Source organism: Enoplosus armatus, chromosome 24 (assembly GCF_043641665.1).
Source record: "Enoplosus armatus isolate fEnoArm2 chromosome 24, fEnoArm2.hap1, whole genome shotgun sequence".
Taxonomy (NCBI): domain Eukaryota; kingdom Metazoa; phylum Chordata; class Actinopteri; order Centrarchiformes; family Enoplosidae; genus Enoplosus; species Enoplosus armatus.
Window position 1 is genome coordinate 6,143,052 of NC_092203.1, and position 20,187 is coordinate 6,163,238.

General features: G+C 41.7%; 3 protein-coding genes across 6 annotated transcripts in view; all 3 read left to right on the forward strand.

Moving 5' to 3' along the window:
* The first annotated feature begins 927 nt into the window (after positions 1 to 927).
* rpl31 (ribosomal protein L31) lies at positions 928 to 3,136 on the forward strand. The gene is made up of 5 exons (XM_070930620.1): positions 928 to 958; positions 1,430 to 1,533; positions 1,955 to 2,080; positions 2,864 to 2,976; positions 3,065 to 3,136. The coding sequence occupies exons 2-5, from the start codon at positions 1,430 to 1,432 to the stop codon at positions 3,094 to 3,096; spliced, it is 375 nt and encodes a 124-aa protein (XP_070786721.1). The 5' UTR covers positions 928 to 958; the 3' UTR covers positions 3,097 to 3,136.
* Positions 3,137 to 4,757: 1,621 nt separating this feature from the next.
* On the forward strand, positions 4,758 to 7,625 carry chst10 (carbohydrate sulfotransferase 10). Of its 3 annotated transcripts, none has more exons than XM_070930766.1 (5): positions 4,758 to 4,878; positions 4,965 to 5,086; positions 5,151 to 5,376; positions 5,552 to 5,657; positions 5,845 to 7,625. In XM_070930766.1, the coding sequence occupies exons 1-5, from the start codon at positions 4,773 to 4,775 to the stop codon at positions 6,395 to 6,397; spliced, it is 1,113 nt and encodes a 370-aa protein (XP_070786867.1). In that variant the 5' UTR covers positions 4,758 to 4,772; the 3' UTR covers positions 6,398 to 7,625. The 3 variants fall into 3 exon arrangements, with proteins under 3 accessions (XP_070786867.1, XP_070786866.1, XP_070786868.1); XM_070930765.1 differs by having other exon boundaries at positions 4,965 to 5,074; XM_070930767.1 differs by having other exon boundaries at positions 4,785 to 4,878; positions 4,965 to 5,017.
* Positions 7,626 to 10,597: 2,972 nt separating this feature from the next.
* LOC139306498 (mitogen-activated protein kinase kinase kinase kinase 4-like) overlaps positions 10,598 to 20,187 on the forward strand; it is a 30,480-nt gene continuing 20,890 nt past the window's right edge. For both annotated transcript variants that reach the window (XM_070930374.1, XM_070930373.1), the window contains exons 1-2: positions 10,598 to 10,731; positions 11,074 to 11,139. In XM_070930374.1, the coding sequence (XP_070786475.1) occupies positions 10,675 to 10,731; positions 11,074 to 11,139 (123 nt within the window). In that variant the 5' untranslated portion in view covers positions 10,598 to 10,674. The remainder of the gene's footprint in view (positions 10,732 to 11,073; positions 11,140 to 20,187) is intronic.

The window sequence follows — 20,187 nt, forward strand, 5'->3', positions numbered from 1 at the left end:
GATTATCACATTAAATTTCTATAAAAAGAGCTGTGAGGACAGCCACTGGCATTTTGAGGTAAGTGCTGAATTAGACGTATAACCACAACTACTTTAGGGTTGTTACCTTTTATAAATTACTCTTTTATTAAGAATTCTTACAGTCCTATGGAGGAAGTGTTACATCTAGTACATATTTGGCAAAAATGACTCTTTCTTAAACTTTGACAGTAAGTCACAATTTTGTAATTTATGCAGTGGTGTTAAATGACAGCTTTCTGGTATTCTCTTTGAGGTTTGACACCCGTGTTTGATGAAGACTTGAGACAAAACTATGGCAGGTGTCTGATACAGATTCTCATAATACACTAAATAAAAGATCTGTTATATTGTGAATGGTTGAAATGCCTCTTCTGTCTTAAACTAGTTAAAGCCTTGTACAATTAATGATTTTTATTTGTGTGTCATACAATTGCAATGGTCCATCTCATGTGACCTTATTTACAATAATACACTTCAGGCAGCTGACATTCTAATTCAAAAGAAAGCCAAATCATTACTGCATACCACATACTATGCATGTTTCTAAACCAAATAAAGTGATATAAGCAGAATAGAGTATAATACTACACACACAACATTTATTTATGTGTCTTTGCTTTGTCTAAATATTCTGATAATTCAAATACGTACATCTCATGGAGTCTTCATTATCTGAAAATCTTTCAAAAGGTACAACATTTTTAAAATTCTATTAAACAACCAGTTTCTCGGAAGCAACATTTCATTTTCTATTTCTTTCACCTCACATACTCGCAACGTGTCTCCGGTTCATCAATACAAATACTAACAGTGCTAAGGAACCTTTACTCGTACGTTTGTTGTTGACGAACATCATATAAAACGGACCTGTTTCCTTTACCCACAATCCTCTCCTTTAGGTCCGTCCTTCCGACTTCCGCCTCAACTAAGAGCCGAGGTGAGTATTTTTTCGGAAATTATATTTCTACAATCTAACGCCATCCTACGATATTAAAGCCACAATTGACCACATACTTCTTCCAAATATACATATTAGCGTTCCATTGCCTCTTACATTAGGTTTTTGATGCGGCTGGACGTCTTTAAAGTCAATTGAAAAGCGACGAACGGTTATGTTAGCATTCACACGACCGGAGTGGCGTCAGATTGCTGGGCTGTTCAGTAGTCATTTTCTATATGCTAGAAGGAGTGTTATATTGTAACGTAAAGAACTGGATGTGGTCTAAGTTGCTGTGTTTGTAAAAGCTGTCGGGTTAAAGTTTGCAAGGAAAAGAAGTTTTCGGTAAAATAGCTAAGCCGGTAGTGCTGTTTTCCCAAAGTGCGTAGATGTAGCGGGTTTTTAACGTTATCCTGACACTTAAAAATACATGCATGTGTTCAAGCATTAATGTCCGTATATTGTTTCTAGATGGCCCCAACTAAGAAAGGAGAGAAAAAGAAGGGGCGTTCAGCCATCAACGAGGTTGTGACCAGAGAGTACACCATCAACGTCCACAAGCGCATCCATGGAGTGTGAGTACTGCTAGTGCTTGATTCAGGGACATTACTGCACAACAGAGGCTGCCGGTGCAGTTATATTTGCTGCTTTACAGTTTCATTTAATCTTTCATTAAGATGCACACCTGACTTGTGCCTGTTTGTGACAACAGCTATTAAGCAAAGCACGAAACTTGTTTTCAGTGCTAAAATGTGGTTAGCGGGGCTACAAGTAGTCTTATAATAATTAATAAATCTAGAAGATGTTGAAATTTATGGCACATGACCATCACCCAAGGAGTGTTTTAAAATTGTTTACCCAGAGTATTTAGATACAATGAAATGACAATGTATAAACTTGTGTGCACCAAACTGACTCCATTAATAAATGACAAAATAATTATCTGTATTAGAGTCGATAAATTGTGTATGAGTTAATGCTGTCATCCTCTTGCAGGGGTTTCAAGAAGAGGGCTCCACGCGCCATCAAGGAGATCCGCAAGTTCGCCGTGAAGGAGATGGGAACTCCTGATGTCCGCATCGACACTCGCCTCAACAAGGCAGTGTGGAGCAAGGGTGTCAGGTGAGATGATGCACTATTGATACTCATACATGGCCTGAACTATGTTGATTAAGTCATAAATCTGTGATAATGTTTTTTTTATCAAAGCAGTAGTAATGACTGCCCACCTACTGTTACTGCGCACTGTCCTGCTTGTGCTACTTAGTGGAGCAGGGAAAGGGCATGGTTTTTGCCCTGCTGTCCTCGCTTTAACTTGTAAACTACAGGGTAAAGTGTGCAGCACTGGCTGATAAACCAATTACAACTGTATGCTTATAATTAATGTCACTGTAATACTAAATGTTTCATACTTCTCAGAACTGACTTTTTGCCAGTTGGGCAATTATATTTTACAATCTCTGTTGTGATATGAAAATGTTGAAATTGCTCTGCCCTACTGTTAGCTTAGATATGAAATGCTTTCTGTACGCATATGTCTGACAAGTCACTGTAGTTGACTGTTTCAAAGCAGATGTGTAGAAATTGAACATACTCTGCGTAATGAATATACAAGATGGTTGGAGGACTTGGTGACAAATGCTTTGAATGAGGTGTTGCAGACACTTTTTCTGATTCAATGCTGACTGCAAGATATTAGAAAACACTGCATTTACAGATTGTCTGCATATATTGGATATCCTATTTCCAGTACGTTATGTTGAAAATATGATATCCAAAGCGTTTAAAAATATAGGCTTTTAGCTTGCCATTGAACTCTTATCATCTAAACAGGGGTTTTGTACACAAATGGCTTGCATTTAGTGAAGATGGTAACCATCACGTTGTTGGGTGTGTGTTGTGCAGGAACGTGCCGTACAGGATACGCGTACGGCTGTCCAGGAAGCGTAATGAGGATGAGGACTCTCCCAACAAACTGTACACCCTGGTCACGTATGTCCCAGTCACCACATGCAAAGGTAAACATGCTGCTAACTGATGTTGTCATTCACCTACTGATGCAATTAAGACATTTAATTAATTTTTTTCTCCCTCTTTTTCCAACAGGTCTGCAGACAGTCAATGTTGATGAAAACTAAATTTGTCCCCTCTGCGAGTGGAATAAATAAAGAAAAAGAACTTCTTGTCTTGTCTTTATTTCTTCTTATTCTTCTGCATTTAACTCTTATTCTTATCTTAATCTGATTTGGGGTGTTTCTTACATTTGGATTAATGATTATCATTGCAGAGGAATGTATATGGAAATACTGTCCTCACAGTAGTATAAACCCTTAATTTTTATAAATGTTTGTTAGAATTTAACGCCATACCCTGAAAACAGAAATAGTTTGTAATTACATGTTTGTTGAGAAGACTATAATTTTATTGAGCCTAGCTTTTCATAGTGGAGAGCATTGCAGGCACGTCCCTTTCCCTTTCCTTACTGTTACCGACTTAAAAATTACAATAATCTGTACAATAATTCACCATTACCATATATATATATACATATACATTGTTATTGTATATATGTTTTACTTAAATATTGTAAATGTATATTTTTTTATTTTATATTTCTTATTTTATATTTTGTACATACTTTTAGCTCAAAATTTCTGCTACTTTCTACTCTTGAATGGGAGCACCAGTACTGTACAATTTCCCCCCGGGGATCAATAAAGTAATTCTGATACTGATTCTACTGCAAAGGGATATTGTTTTAGTGTCTTCTTGAACGGTCACAGTCCTGTGTGGCAGTAACGACTGGTTTGTGGCAATGCCTGACAGAATGAGCTACCCTGTTTTTAGCCACATTTATAGATGTAGTAGTCCATTTCGATAGATATTTCCTACCTGACAGAATGAGCTGCTCTACTTTTAATTGTATTTATAGGGGTTGTGTGTCTGCTTACACATATCTGACCTAAGTAGCTACTAAATGTTTTTGCTAGGGTAGGTCATTACGAGTGAGAGGCTTAGTTCATCAGAATAGTCTGACAGGATGAGCTTCTGGTAGTTCATCCTGAGTGGATAGCATAAATTGTCAGAACGCCGGCAGTAAACGTGCGTTGCCACAATGCTGCCGCTAGAGGGAGCTACTTATTTGTTGGCACTCGGATGTTGTGAAGAACAGGGATGCAAGTAGGGTAGACACGATGGCATTGTCCAACATTTTCTCCAGAGTTTGTGCAGCTGTGAAGTAGCTGTAACTCAAGACGAAGGTGAGACACAAGGCTGCTCTGGTGCTGTGTCGGTTTTGACATATTAAATTAAACTCACCAAGAAAGACTAGCATGGTCCAAGTTGTCTGCTTAACGTCTGATCGTTGTCTGGGAGGGACAGGTGTGGCTAGCTGTTTGGCTAACGAACTGACCAGCTAGCTAGCTTAAATACAGTGAATGTTAGCTACTGTATTTAGATACGCTAAAGTTAGCTAGTGGTTGGTAACGTTAGCTAGTTAGCCATATCAAACCGACTGAAAGCAGAAACATTAGCTCTTTGCCATATACAGTGTTTATTCAGTAGCTAATCAAGGAGACATCTCCAGCTAACGTTAACTCATAACTTGTCACGCAAATAACGCTAGCTTGGTGTTGAGCTTTTACGTTTGTTTGAGTGACATGTTCATTTCTAATCATTCCGTTAGTATTAGAAACAGCGTTGTCAACAAATACTTAAGCTAACAGCTAGCTAGTCGAGGACAGTCTTCAGTCAGCTGTCTGTCTGTGTGTGTATAGGTGGGAGCGCGGCTCAGTGTTTCCATGGCCGTCGGCTGATGGGCGAAGCGATGCGGCACCACTGGCTGCTCCTTGGGGCTTGCGGCTGGGTGCTGCTCATCCTGATGTTTGTCAGCAAGTTCATCAGCTTCAGAGCTGTAGATGGTAAGCTGTCTTTTCTTATGTTGACTACTACAGACACACAATTATAGGGGTGAGTGTGATCAGCCCACTCTGATATGTGTTTTCAGACTATGGAGAGAGGGTTGGCGGTCAGAGTTGGACAGTGCCAGGCACCAAAGTGGTTAAACCCATTCCTGTTTCCAGTCCAGAGAAACCAGTCCCAAAGCCATCCAATCAGGTGACTAATGAAGCTGATAACTAATTGTACTCCACTGAGTAATAATTTCTCTGCAATAACACCAGCTGTGTCTCAGCCCTCAGCTGTACCTACAGTGGCAGATTGGCAGCCAGTCTCTGAGAAGCGAATCGAGTTGCTCTCGACTGTGTGTAAGAACAGCAGCCTCAGGAATTTGACTCACGTTTCCATCAGCAAGTTTGTCCTGGACCGCATCTTTGTCTGCGACAAACAGAAGATCTTGTTCTGCCAGACGCCTAAAGTGGGCAACACACAATGGAAGAAGGTCCTCATTGTGCTCAATGGTAAGTACAGGTTGGATGAAGGTAATAACAAAGCACATGTTTAAGACAAGGATACGGAATGGCTGATGAATAAGGCTTTGTAAAACATGGTGCTGTATATCCAGTGTGGCTCGAAGTCTGTTTGTTTGTTTAATTAATTAATTCAGTTGATGACTTGTGTTGTTGACATTGGCAGGAGCATTCTCCACTGTGGAGGAGATACCAGAAAACCTTGTTCATGATCATGAGAAGAACGGCCTGCCCCGTCTGTCATCACTCACGCCGCAGGAAATTACCCACAGGTTGGTTAAGAGTTACTGTGATGAATGTAGACTTGTCTGGGCCAGATAGCAGAGTGTGCTAGTGGTTACTGTGGATGGATGGCAATTACTGATAGAGCATCTTAGCTGATGCTACTATATGATCCATTACATGGCAAAAGTTTCATCGTCTTCCACCATTTTCTCATAAACCCTTTTGCCTTAACAGATTAAACACTTACTTTAAGTTTTTCATCGTGAGAGATCCCTTTGAGCGCCTGATTTCTGCATTCAAGGACAAGTTTGTGAAGAACCCACGCTTTGAGCCTTGGTACAAGCATGACATCGCTCCAGCCATCATCCGGAAGTACCGCAAGAGCCACCGTGACAGCGAGCTTGTTGCCTCTGGCCTACACTTTGAGGACTTTGTCCGTTACTTGGGTGATGTGGAAGGCCGTCACCGCATGGACCGGCAGTTCGGTGAGCACATTATTCACTGGGTGACTTATGCAGACTTGTGCGCACCATGCGAAATACACTACAGTGTGGTGGGCCACCACGAAACGCTGGAGCAAGACGCCCCGTACATCCTCAAAGCGGCAGGCATCGACCAGCTGGTGTCCTACCCAGCTATTCCTCCAGGCATCACCCGTTACAACAGGACCAAGGTGGAGCACTACTTCTCAGGCATCAGCAAGCGGGACATCCGGCGTCTCTACGCACGATACCAGGGAGACTTCCGCCTATTTGGTTACCCGAGCCCAGATTTTCTACTGAACTAAAATGATTAACACTGACTAAAAGACATGTTTTCATATAAAATCCTCTCAACATCTTACTTAGGCAGAGGTGTATCGTAGCTGACTGTGTGCCACAGACCTAAAAAGGCTCGTATGCAGTAGATTGCACACTGTAATGTGTTTGTTCTGATTTTAGCCACTTGTGTTGGAATAACTGACAGGTGGTTGCTATGTTGGCTGTATTTGCAATGACTGAAAAGTGCTTTTTTTATGGAGAAAGGAGCTGTAACTGATGAGCGGGCTGTCCGCAAACCTGTAGTGTCACAATACAATGAAGAAAAGATGTGAGTACAGACGACACAGTCACATATTGAGATTCAGTAGTGATAAAAGCTACAGAATTGATCATTTTGTGTAGAGAAAAAGTCAAAATAAAGATCAAATACAGGTACAAGTCAAATGGAGAACACATTTGCTATCTTATATTTAATGTTTATGACTGAATTATCCTCGTATGTCCAAGAGGTGTACTCTGTAATGCCAGGGATACAGGCCTGTTACCCTGTAATGTAGCTATTATACTGCACTGTATAGATCACCAGTTTCGAATGACAATGCTATGCGATTTGACATTGTCGTGTCTTTTCTGTACCTCTTGCTATCATGCTGGATGTAGGCAAAGACTGTCTGTATCAGGGATGCTAATATTTTTGGACAAGGAAAGTGAATGGCAGGAATTTAATACCAACTGATTGGATATTTTTCATTGATGTTTTTCAGGCTTTTTACTTTCTTTACCATTTTATTTTCGCTTTATGCAAGGTATATTAATGCCTTATAAGATAGTAAATTACTCTTCAAATAGCAAATGAAATAGCATCAAAATTTACTTTCACAGTGAAACAAAGACCTTGGTCCTGCCCTGATCCACGCTGAAGCCACAGTTCTAGTTCTGCCTTTACAAAAACTGACGAAAGGTATCAAATTGCTTTTGACTCCATTTATTTAACCGTTAACTGCACTGGGACATTGAAGGAAACTGGCACTGGATTTTAAAGGATCATTTTTTTCTATCAGAAATGTACTGTGTAAATGTTCTTAACATGACTTGCAACTCAACATTTGTATTACATGTTGCTATTTATAATATTATTAACCTGCTGACTGGTGGCACAAACAGTGTTGTCTCACCGCAGCCACCTGGTAACCTTTTGGACGTGGTGGTCATAATACAAGGACACCACTAGTAATAAAGTTCCATGTGCTCTTACTTTGCTGCTTTCACATCTTATTATGAGCTCACATGTCCAATACTTTTTTGTCTGTAGCCATGAGTAAAATTTGAAACGTTTTTTACTGTATTTCGGATGATGGATTTGTTAACACTGTCACTTTGAGCAAATGTAGCTTAAAAACATTTTGTGTTTATCTTAATCAAATCACTGGTGCTAATGTGTCCTTCTTTGCTAAAAGCTTTGTTTTAATTTCAAAATTGTTGGTAATGTGTGCATGTAAAAAACTGATGTGAGCTCTGAAAAAGGGGCAGTACACACACCATCATGTCACACTTCTGGATGTGGTCCCCTTTGAACATGTACTGTGTATAATGCTGTAATAATACCAGATATCCACAGGGTGGCAGTAAACCATTTAAAATTTGACTGCTAAGGTAAAAAAAGGCAAACCCTGTTGAACCCTTGGATTAAATGTCACCACACGGGACTGTTGAAGTGACATTTGAACCATAGGAATAAGGGCAAAACAATGACTTTAAGGCCACTTGTCAGCAACAAACATGTCAAGACAGTGAGGGGTGGAACAGGATTGACATTATTAGTGTCATCTGTATAAGCTTACCTTTTGGTAGATGGATTTAAGTTGTGTTACGGAGCTAAAGCCTTAGTTAAGTGTCTTAAGTGTTGCATTGAGTGCACTAAGTTAAGGATTTGTGCTTGCATGCTCGTGAATGTATGTCTGTGTGTGTGTCTCCCCACTGCCAGGTTACTTCTCTCATCCCGTCTGACTGGTTTGTCCTGCCCTGTCGTTTGAATGTTGAGTTGAAGTTTGTTTAACCAAAAGATTAGCGTCTGTTCCAAAGTTTCATTGTAGAGTTATGATAAATAACTGAAACAATGCAGCTGAACACTTTTCCTCTCTGCAGTGGGCTTGCTTGTGCTCCTATTAACACATCTCCTACCTGTCTTGGTATTGTTAGTGAAGATCCAGGGTTGTAAAATGCTGGGGAGTGCCAATGGATTTCAAAAAGTCCTCTATCTAGCTACTCCAGATTATAGTGTATAGCTGTATATAAACTATATAAGGCCTTGAGAGTACAGAAAGATAGCGCAGAGCAGAAGTTAACCTGGATCAATGAGGTGACTGTGTAGCAAAGAAGTACCTTTGGGTGCACTGCTGACAGGCTTTTAAGAATTAATTATCCTATACATTGATTTCCCATGATGGGAAGCTGAGGCTGCAACTCAGGCAGAATACAGACTGCCTCCTTGCACTGAGCTCCAACCAATTTCATGTCATTAAGAAGGTAATTTCTATCAGAATTCTTCACAGAGTGACCCTGCAAAATGATGCTGACAAGACACTGAAATGAGAAACAACATTTATTATTTAGCTACACAGTATATCACTGTTTGAAAATGGCAGATAGTGAAACCTCTCCTCTTAAAAGCCAGTATTGAGAGTAATGATGAAATGAAGTGATAATATTTGTTCCTCGTGTCCCATGCTGCTTCCTAGACTCCACTTTGGGAACCACTGCACTGAAATACCCAGCATCACTCCTGAGATTGCTCACTTGCCACACCCATGATTACCAATATTGACACCGAAGTGGAACATGCGCATGTCCATTAGGATGCTGTGCGGGGGGGGGGGGGGGGGGGGGGGTCCGCTGCTGTCTGCCTGCCCTACTGGTTGTGTGAATTGTATATACTAACACCGGTTGGTATAAAAGTGGTAAGGTGGGTCTGTGTGGATAGTGCATTACAGATCATCTCGGTATCCATGCTTGATGTATTGAGGCCCAGCCCTTTTCTTTCTGTGTGAAGCCGACCGGCTTCCTGTGTTTGTGCGGTTCTCAATCACAGCTGTGTCAAGTCAGACAGGAGCAGGCAGGATAAAAGCGGAAATGAGTCAATTTTACTTTCAACATAAAAGATATTTTGAAGAAAAATTTGACTTAAAGGCACTCAAAATAATACATCACATAAAACAACTTGGTAACTTTATGATACACTCTCTACCAGGAAAGTAGGTTGATAAAAGTTGTATGAGTCTTTATAACTTATGCCAAACACGTGTTTCAGGTATTTTTTGACATATTTCACTTTGAAGGTAAATCATTTTTGCTTTTTCATAAAAATCTGCTATTATTGAGCAGTGTCTGAACCGCCAAATTGCACTTTAATGTCAGTGGTGGAGAGTACTTAAGTACAATTTTGAGGTACTTTATTTGTTTATTTCCATTTTGTGCTTTTTAATATTAACTCATTGCTACTTTTTACTCATTTACTCATACATTTATTTGAGAGCTTTAATTACTAATCGATTTACATATTCAGATTTGTCATACTTCATAATCAACAAATGAATTATATAGGTTTGTTATAGATTAGACTATATATAAAGTAGTTCAAACTAGCCCCATCTTTACCAGCCACAACATTAAAGTGATGCTCACGCATTAACAAATTCATTGTAATCCAGTAATATGATGTACAAACACTGAGAACTTTTACTTTTGATACTGTAAGTATATTTTGCTGTATTTTACTTAAATGTCATTTTGAATGCATGACCTTTACTTCTAATAGAGCATGTTCACTCTGTAGTATTACCATCTCTACTTAAGTTAAAGATGTGAGTATGTCTTCCACCATTGGTTAATGTAAGCACACATTGATACAGTATATGGCAATACTTCTGAATATAATTGCTATATTGTTTAAATTCACATTTCATTTCTCTTTCAGTGTAATCACATGTATCTCAGTGTCTTTGGTTGAAAACAATTAAACTGGGCGCTCAGGGAGGCTTTTATGTTGAAACTCTTTGGCGGAAGTCTGAGTTTCCAGTCTAGCTTGCCACCAGTGGCACAAGCCTGGGAGAGAGCGGACAGGGAACCCGCTGCTGCCACCTCAACATGGAGTAGCGAGATCCCAGCATTTACTGCTAAGAAGCGGATCCCACAGAGAGGAATACGCGACGGCCTCTGTCTGATTTATCCGCCGAAGTCCCCGCAAATGCTACAGCAGCGGTTATTTTTCGCAAACGCAAAGGAAAGCTCGGCTTTTATTTGAAAGATGGCGAACGACTCTCCAGCTAAAAGTCTAGTAGACATAGACTTGGCTTCATTGCGGGTGAGTGCTGCCGAACCGAGCCTATGTATTTTTTTTGCTGTTTTGCTATATTTTATTTCACGTTGATCGATAAAACACACGTCCCCCAGTGTGACTAACACAAGCAAGTTTTAAGCTGTTCTCCAATGGCCCTTCTTGTTAGAGCTGAAGTATTGAAAATGACCGCTGAGCCAAAGCGAGGTGTTGCCAGTGTCTGGTTTTCCTTTGTTCGAGATGCATTTGGCATGTAGGGTAGACCAGGGCGCAACAGCTGGCTCACAGTGGACAATGTTGTTTATAAAAGGAAAATATTAACATTGCTATTTATTCACACTGAATCGCCTTTCTGTCTTTTCTTTTCAGGATCCAGCTGGGATATTTGAATTGGTGGAGGTGGTTGGAAATGGCACCTATGGACAAGTATACAAGGTTGGTTGGAGGCGCAGTGCATGGCCTGTCCTGTTTTCACAGTGAATGCTCAGGATAGACAATGTTTTTTTGCTCCTCTTATCAAGTCTGGAAAGAAAGGAAGTCACATTAAAACGACATGTTTTTCAGATGTTGCTGTCAGACTACACCACTGATGATTCAGTTGAAAGAAACAGATGTAATGTTAGAGTTTCTAGCAATGGTAGCTTGTGTGTGTATCTGATTTTTAGCCTGGTGTTATCATTAATTGTTCACCTGGGAGGTGTGTGTGTAAAGAGTGAATCAGACAGTCTACAGTCTGATGCATCACCTATCTTACATCACCTGCCTTACTGTAAAGTAGATGAGGAGACAAGGATGGAGAAACAATATCTGTCATAAGACTAATCCTGATGGCCTCTCGTCTCTGTCTGCAGCTCGGTCTTCTTTTCTCTCTCTCTCTTTTTTTTTTTTTAACAAAACCAAATTTCATATCCTGTTTAAATCAGGACTTTTCCACTTCACTGGATGGGAATCCCACTCTCTGGGCCATCTGCTCTTGGTGTCACATTTCTCTGTTGAAAATTAACATTGCGGCTGTTGAAAGACATTGCCAAGGAGGGAGAGCGCGGCGAGCGCTCGTGTAGAAGTCAGATATGTGGTCGATTTGTTTGATGGAGGGATGGCCTCGGATTGGAGAGGCATCCGCCGTAGCATAATGTTGTAATGGGCCTCCTTGTGTTGTTATTGCTGCAGCTAGCTAGTCAGTGGAGGCTCCATTTTGTTGCCTACTGCTACACTGCTTAATGACATTTAACCACATACCTATATGTTAAGCAGACATCCAGTTTGCCAGGCACAGCACAGGCTATTAATAGGCTAGTACTAACAGGCTAGCCAAAAAAAAAAACATCAATTTGCTTGTGCACTAAGCAGCAAGCTAAGCTGAGTATTTAATTCTGACAGCCCACAGTGCTCCAGTGACCTGCATTCAATCCCCTAGTGCAATGAACTCCAAGGATCTCCCCTGCCTCAACTCGCAGAGCGAACCCATCTGTGTGCATGTGCTCATGTGCTCACCCCACCTGAAATCAGCCCTGTGCAGCGTAGAGAGAAGGAGCGGATGATTGTCATTAGGAAGTGTGATGCTCGCATGCTATCTTCCCACCAGATGGTTTTGAGCCGGCCGTATGGGACGCAGAATTACTGCTTCTCCCTCTTTTTGTCCCTTTAATCTCTCCCTCCATTCACTGTCCAATGCTAATTCTATTTGCGAGTGCTGCTGTGTGGGAATGGAGCTTGTACAAGAGAGGGCTGTCAGATTAGCCTGCAGTTGACACAAAGATGTGGTCGGAACAGCCTGCAGGAGATAAGCCAGACTGTCTATAGCGAAGTCATAGCTTACTGTAGCTCAATGCTACAGCTTGCTGCAGTAGCCTCCTTTCAACCGGCCGTCGATCAGTGCTTTGACTGTCATGTTAATCAGTTGAATGAGCATGTGGCCTGTGAGCATGTGCAATGGGAGTGTGGTGGTGGTGGAGGGGATGGGGGGGGGGGTGCTGCAACTGGTAGAAGAGCAGCTGTCCAGTTCCACACAGAACTGCCCACCGCTCTCACAAAGCTGAGTTTGTCTCCTCACTCTTTGGGTCTCTCAGTCCGTCAGTCAGTTGGATCCGCAGAAAGGAGGAGTTTGTCTGCAGGGTTTCAAACACCAACCGACTGAATAATCACAACAGGCCCCCAACTGAAAACGGGGTGGAGTTTCTTCTCCCTCGGAGGCCTTTTCTGCTTTGTCAAGCACTTGGTCACAGATTGCAAGGCCCTTTTTAGTTAACACAATGTGACCAAGCTTCTTTACTCTTTGATTTGTGGTGACTTTTGAGACATTTCCCTTTGGCTTTTTTGTTATTGAAGGCGGACTATAGGGAGTGGAATGTCTGATCTTGATAAATACTGATAATACTTAACAACAAATGTCGAGTGTATAAGTGCAGTTTCTGCATTCATTTCTTGCTGTTGTTGACTTTACCAATAAGCTGATCATAATGTTAATCTCTGATGATATACGCTTTCATAAAGACCTCGCCATGATAATATGGAGAATATTTGTTTGGCAAGCTTTTCGCTGAATCATTCTCTGATCCCTCTATATTTCAGCTTGTATTGAAATCATCTATAGACCTGATTAAGACCTATCACTGCTGGCCTAGGATCAGGTCCCACCAAAACCTATTTATGTATCTGCTGTGTTGCAGTGCTTGCAGCTTTACCAAGAAAATTAAAGAACCAAGCTGTTCTCTAAGACCCGAAATGCCATGCCATGTCAAGGTTCTTGTGGCCATGCTTGGCTGGCTAGCTGTACTCACTGCCAAGAGGGCAGCAGTTGCCCCTGGAGAGGTGCCAGATTACAGGCAACTTCTGAAAACACAGCACAGCAGATTTTGACTGACCGCCATAATGAAAATGCATTATAGCCAAAAAGCCCTTTTTTAAATCACTTCATTTTGCTCTGGCCATCTGGCTGATCGGAATAGAAGCCTGGATCTATATACAGGTTGAACACAATTGTGTACAGTGTTACCGCCATAAGGGATTTATCAATTTTAAAAGTATTGTAGTTGTATCCTTGTGCTGAAAACTAGGCCACAAAGAGAACTTATTGCAAAACATACTAGTGTTTTTAACCAATTTTTAATTATTATATTTTTTTACCAGTAAAATGCTATTGCAGGGTTGCATTTTTTAATTCAGTAGCTGCAGGAGCACCCATACTTAATCCTTCACTTTGCATCTGTAGCCATACGCCTCACTTTTGTTTAGATTGGCATGTGCGTTTATTAATTATGCATTTATATCCATACTCTGAAAACACTGCTCTTGCACTGCACGGGAGATTCTCTCTGAGACTCTTTATCAGTTGGCACTGAACCAGCTGGCTCAGTAGAGTATCTCGGGTGCCTCACTCTCTCTTTAAAAAAAAAAAAAGAGATATTGAGAGAGAGCATAATGATAACATAGAAAAAGACATGATTCCTAAAATTGCGTGTGGTATGCAGGGAAGATTCCCCCTGCTCTACAGAATGGCCATATATAGTCAGGCCTGAGGCACCAGAGCCCCTGCTGACCTGCCTCCCTGCCTGCTATGCATCCATGGGGTGTGCCAAGGCTGTGCCCGCCAGTATTTTCAAACCACCATGTCCCTGTGTTTTCATGTGTGTGCATGTGTGTTTATCCAATGGTTAAAACATATGGTGAATTGACTGGGGGGTCTGTTTGGTGCAATGCCATCACTCACTGACAATCACCAGCAAGGTCATGTGGCTGAATACTCACCAAAGCAGAAGCACCAAATAGAAATGTGATTGTTATTTAACGTGCCCTACATGTAACAGGCTTTTCTAGTAGGCTTACTTATCCAGTGATATCATTGGCTAAAGATACATTTCTTCCAGCGAGCTAAAGCAAGAGCAGCTTATACTATATTTCTGTAGCCCCTGCTTTCCCAGCGCTGTCCTCCATCTCCTTCCTTTGTTTTCTCTCTTAACCTTTGGGGCAGCCTCGCCCCTGCCCTCAGGACAACTAGCTCTGTCCTCAGGGGGCACGCTATGCCTGACGGGCACAAGGGGTGGGAGCTGCTGCAGAAGAGGGAGCAGAATCTCTTGTGCAATCTGTTAAATGCCTACCAGTACCATATGGCGCTGGGCGAGACTGGTGCTTACCTCAGGGCAGTGGTTATCAGCAATCAAAGCACCAAGGTGCTTTTGAATGTTTGTTAAAAAATTAAGAAATTGAGGATTGTGGATTTTATAAAATAGGCTTGTGCTGGAATCTTTAAGCAGTCTGCAAACAAGTAATAGATGCTCCAGGTTGCACTTCAAATCAGTGATGCCATGTAGGCGCATCAGCTCACCATAGAGGGGGTGTGAGATGTTGTCTGACTTCAGTTTAATCCTCATCGACCCCTGTGCCACTGCCTATAGGGTATCCAGCCTGTCCTGTAACAGAGCAAGGCCACGTGCAGAAGTTTGTTGTAGTGCAGAGCAGTGGATTAGATGCAATTGCTGGACCTTGTGTCAGTGAAGGGCTTGCCTAATGAATGACTCTTGTATAGGGCTCATTGGTAAAGGTCCTGGGAGTCTGGGTGCCAATTGGCTGTGTAGCTTTTAGGTCAGAATCAGGGGGTGTTGAATGTGTCACCCACGCTGCAACAGGGGCCAGGGTCCCATATTGTGTCACACTCACGCTCTTTTTCTATTATCCACACACTGTTTTAGAGATAAGCAAGTACACTCGTTTGCACTCTTTTTAAAGAGTTGAAAGGCGCGCATGAAACATTTCAAGCTCAAGTTAAAGAATATCGGACACTTAGGCGCAAACAACACACTCTGCAGTGTGCATCTCTTTTGTCCCCATCTCCCCCACAGTGACCCTCTCCCTAATGGGTGTCACAAGACCCACAACGTCCCCTGACCGGCCATGCTGCCTGAACAAAACACTCTGTGTTTTTCTCTGTGTGTGTGTGTGTGTGTGTGTGTGTGTGTGTGTGTGTGTGTGTGTGTGTGTGTTCATGCCACTGTCTGTGTGTAGCTCATTGAGCCACCTCATTACCCGAGTGGTGTTGAGATGAGACACAAAGGCGCTGGCAGACGAGACAGTCTCTTGCCTGTCTTTCTCCACTGCGTTTACTTGACGGCTCTTTTCTCTTCAAGACATTTTGTGTTTTAATGTGTTGGGACAAATAGATTCTGTCATGTAAGGGGGGCCACCTCATTCCAAATTGGAAAAAATGGGATTTTCTGTAGAGTAAACTCTCCTTCTTTTTAAGACCCACTCAACTGGCTTTCATCCCTACCACATGCAGTTAAAAAACATTTCTGAGACAGCAGCTCATCTTTTATTTTTTGTTATTTTAATGACATCATACCAATGCTAAGGACATTTTCTCACAAGCTACTTTCCTTGCTTAAAAACCTGCTAACAAGCAAGAAGACGTACCTATAAATTACAGCCATAATTTAAAGCATTTGGCTGATTTGTGCTTTTACACCCTTAAAGTGTTGTTGAAATACTGAAATCCCTGTCTCCACCATGCATATCCCTTACAGCAGCCAGCTACTGCACTGTGATCAATAGACGCACAGTCACATCACAGGCCTCCTGTTCGAGACTGTTATTCAGCTTCCCGTGTGCCCTTCCCATTCACACGTTCTCTTGGTCTCATTGTTGCCACTCTTTCCCCAGCTTCGCTCCTCATCCCTCCTCTCACTTTTCTGTCTTTTATGCTCCGTCCAGTCTCATCACCGTTTCTTTCTTTGTCTTTGCTACTTCCATCCTTACTTCTCTGGGGACTGCTGGAGTGCATGCAGCAGGGCAGAGAGTGTGTGTGTGTGTGTGTGTGTGTGTGTGTGAGAATTGGGTCAGTGTGCTGGTATGCAGCAGCAGTATAAAGTGGTGGAGCCCAGAGAGGCAGGGGCAAGGCACAGCCCTGGATGTCATGTGCTGCCGCTTACTGCTGATTGATCATTTCTTTCCCCAGCATTCATCTGATGTGTGTCTTGTGGAAGGCGTAGGCAGAAGTGTGCAGCAAGTCTTGAGATGGACTTCTGTTCTTATGTCTGGTGCCGCTGCCTCAGCTTCCCAGGGTAGATAAAGGAATTTAACCTGCCTATTTATCACCTTCTGTCCACCCACTTACTCACTCTACAAGTTCAAATGTCACCTTAAAGCTTCACATGACCTTCCACGGGGGGTCAACCATCCCTCATTACCACAGCTCTGCCAGGCTCTCTACACACACACACACAATCACCAGTGACCATGGCACCCAGCAGCCCCCCCCCCTCACTGTGTGAACTAATAATATGAAACCAAGTTTGTTTTGCATCTACATGGCTGTTAGAAAGCATGTCGCTCAGTTTCAGCACTCTGTTGTGCAATGGCAGCGCGAGCCAGGAGTCTTGTTGGGGGGAAAAACAGTAGGTTGACCCGGTTAGAAAGCCAGTCAGCATTTTGAAATGGCTGCTAAGTGTGATTGATCTTACATTAATGTGAGAGATGTAGGGAGGGAGAGGTTCTTTGTGTTCTGGTCAATCAGGATGCAGTGGATACGAGCCTTGTGGAAAAGTGTATGGGAAACAGTACTCCCCCATTGTCCACACCAGCTCTGTGGGCAGACCACTAACGATACTGCTGAGCATTACTGCTCACTTTTGTTAAGTGAAAATCCACCCTAAAGCAAGAATCATTGGTTTCCTAACAGAGATCTTGAACTGTTGTTATATACACAAACAATATAGAGTAATGGTGAAACATTGTGACAGCACCTGAAGTATTTTCTTTAACTGGCACTGTGGGCACAGTCTCTAGTTTATACATGCTCATGAAATAATGCTCATTTAACGAGAAAGTTCAAATTCTACAAACACCTCATGTCAGCACTCAGTTTAAAAGAGGAGGCTGTTTGAGTTTCTAGTGTTGAGTGAGATTTCTTCTCCACAGCGTTATCAATTGAGCCCTCACAGAACCTTGTATTTTGTTTTAGGGTAGATTTTAACTTAATGTCTCTGGCTCTAAAGGCAATAAGTCAGTCAGTGGTTTAGTGCTGAGCTGGACAGAGGCCAGCAGCACATCTGGCCATGGTTAAGAAGAGCTGCGATGGGAGGAGTGGAGATGGAGGCCAGGGAGGGCTGAGTGATAGCTCAGTGCCTCAGATAACCCCTCCACAGCCACGCCCAGCTGCCTGCTTCAAGGGGCCCTTTAGGGCCCAGCCGCAGCCCTCCTGTGACCAACCCATGCCTGTTTCAAGGGCCTGTGTACCAGGAGCCCAACCACAGGACAAGAACTGAAATGATCTGTCAATTATTGATTAGTTTATCGTCAGACAATGTAATTTATTTAAGTTGCTTATCAAGGAAAATGGTAAACATTTGCTTCTCAAAATGGGAGCGTTTCTGTTTAATATTATTGTAAATTCAATATGTTACTATTATACTTGTAAATCTGTTTTTCTCACTATGTACTGACATTTTTAGACTAAACGAATGATCAGTTAATTGTATAAAATAATCAACAAAATCAATCAAGATTTTTCAATAATGAAAATAAGCATTAGTTGCAGCGTTATATGGCACAGTTGGCCTTTTAAAAAGTAGGGAGCGGAAGATGTCATGTAGTTGGTCAGTCCTGATGGGATGTCATGAGGCAAGTTAGCTTAGCATTACTATGGGTTTGTTTCCATTAATAAGATTTGTTTTGGGGGCTCATTCTAAGGTAACGAAAACACGATTTGTATTTTCAGGAGATTATACGCCAACAAAAACATACTTATGAATATTTCATTCCATTTCTGCCAATAGGTCCCCCGAAATCCTACACACTGGTTCTTTAAGTCAGTCATTGAGTGCTGCAAATTATGCTCTATGAGCTGTTATGCTCAATTACTAAATATCCGTGTGATTGAGAAGGGCATGATTTATGGCTCAGTGGGCTAGAAGTGGTCACCAACATCTGTAATAAGTTAATGGTAGTGTTATTGTGTTATTGTAGAAACCCGCCCTTCCCTACCAAAGCCAAGGAGTGCCAGATCCATGTTGAAACTCAGGTGATAAGAAATTGAACATAATGTTGATATTGATATTATGTTGGCATTTTTCTCCATTTTCTTACATTTCTTAGAACAAATGTTTTACAGTCGTATTGACAATACATGGCCGGGAATTGTGCTGAATCTGAAGTGGACTTTGACGCTCTCTATAATTATGTTTGCCACTTCTCCCTAGAATAACAGAATCAGAATCAGAAATACTTTATTGATCCCTGGGGAGAATTTGTATGTATATGTGTATGTATGTATGTATTGCACATTTAAGAATAAGTAAGTAATAGTGAGATAGTATATGTAGCGGCAGGTCCAGATTTCCAGTCTGTTTCTTCTGTGTCTGACACTCAGAGGGAGGAGTTAATTATTAATAGTAGATTTGTAGGATCTATTGAGCAGACTTGGCAGCATCCTTTCTTCAAATCCAACTTCCCAAAAACTTGCCTGTTTAATGTGTGCTGAGTCACATCATTTGTGATTACTTATTTCAAGGACAATGGCAGATGAAGTGAGGGGAATAAAGCATGTGAAGAACGTGTGTGTAATCCAGGCACTCATCTCATTACTTATGTGCTAATGTTGTGTAACCCAGTTGTTTTGTGGTATCAAAATGCAATAACCTTGTGGCCTAAATAAATCTCCACCCAGAAGCTGAAAGACATTTGGGTTTATACGGCCATAAATTCTTCAGGCTCACAGAGACTGAATCAAGGCAAAAAAACACTTCACATCCTCACCTCCTGGTATCTATTCCAACCACACATCTTTAAATCATCAATAAACAGACATTTCTGTTAGCCTGTCATACATTTACACATATTTATCTAGGCACTGTCAACTGCACAAGTGTAAGAATTAACAGCTTTGGTTCATTAGCAGCCAAAAAGAGAGATTAGTGGCGTTGTTAGTGAGTTAGCTGGATCCCACAAATATCTGGATGGCCTCTCCGTGACTATATCTGTGGATCAAAGCAAGCTTTGTCTCTACAGCACAGTGTAGTGCTAATAGAAAAGGGCTGCCAGAGGGCAGAGACACAATTTGGCGTCTTGATTCTTCAGTTCCCGACCAGACACTGGACATTAACATTTTGACGCCATTTTACCTCTACAGGTGCCGTGTTTACACCTGTTGTTGGGTGTGTGTGCCAGAGGGCTTTAAACAACATTGATTCCTGTCATAAGAGAAAAAGTGGTGGCAGTGAGTCATTATTGACTCTCTGGGGTTTGTAGCTATAAACAAAATGGTGATTAATGCAGTAGTATTATTCTTATTATTTCACTCCTCTTTTTGGCAAAGTCAGAAAACCAGTGTGCATGGTTGAACTGCCAGCTCTTTGTTGATTGGTTGACTAACAGGTTGCTAGTGAGTCTTTCTTGGCTAAGAAATGTTTAGTTTAATAGTTATTACGAATCTAATAGGGCTGCAACTAACAATTATTTTCATTATCAATCTGCCAATTATTTTCTCGATTA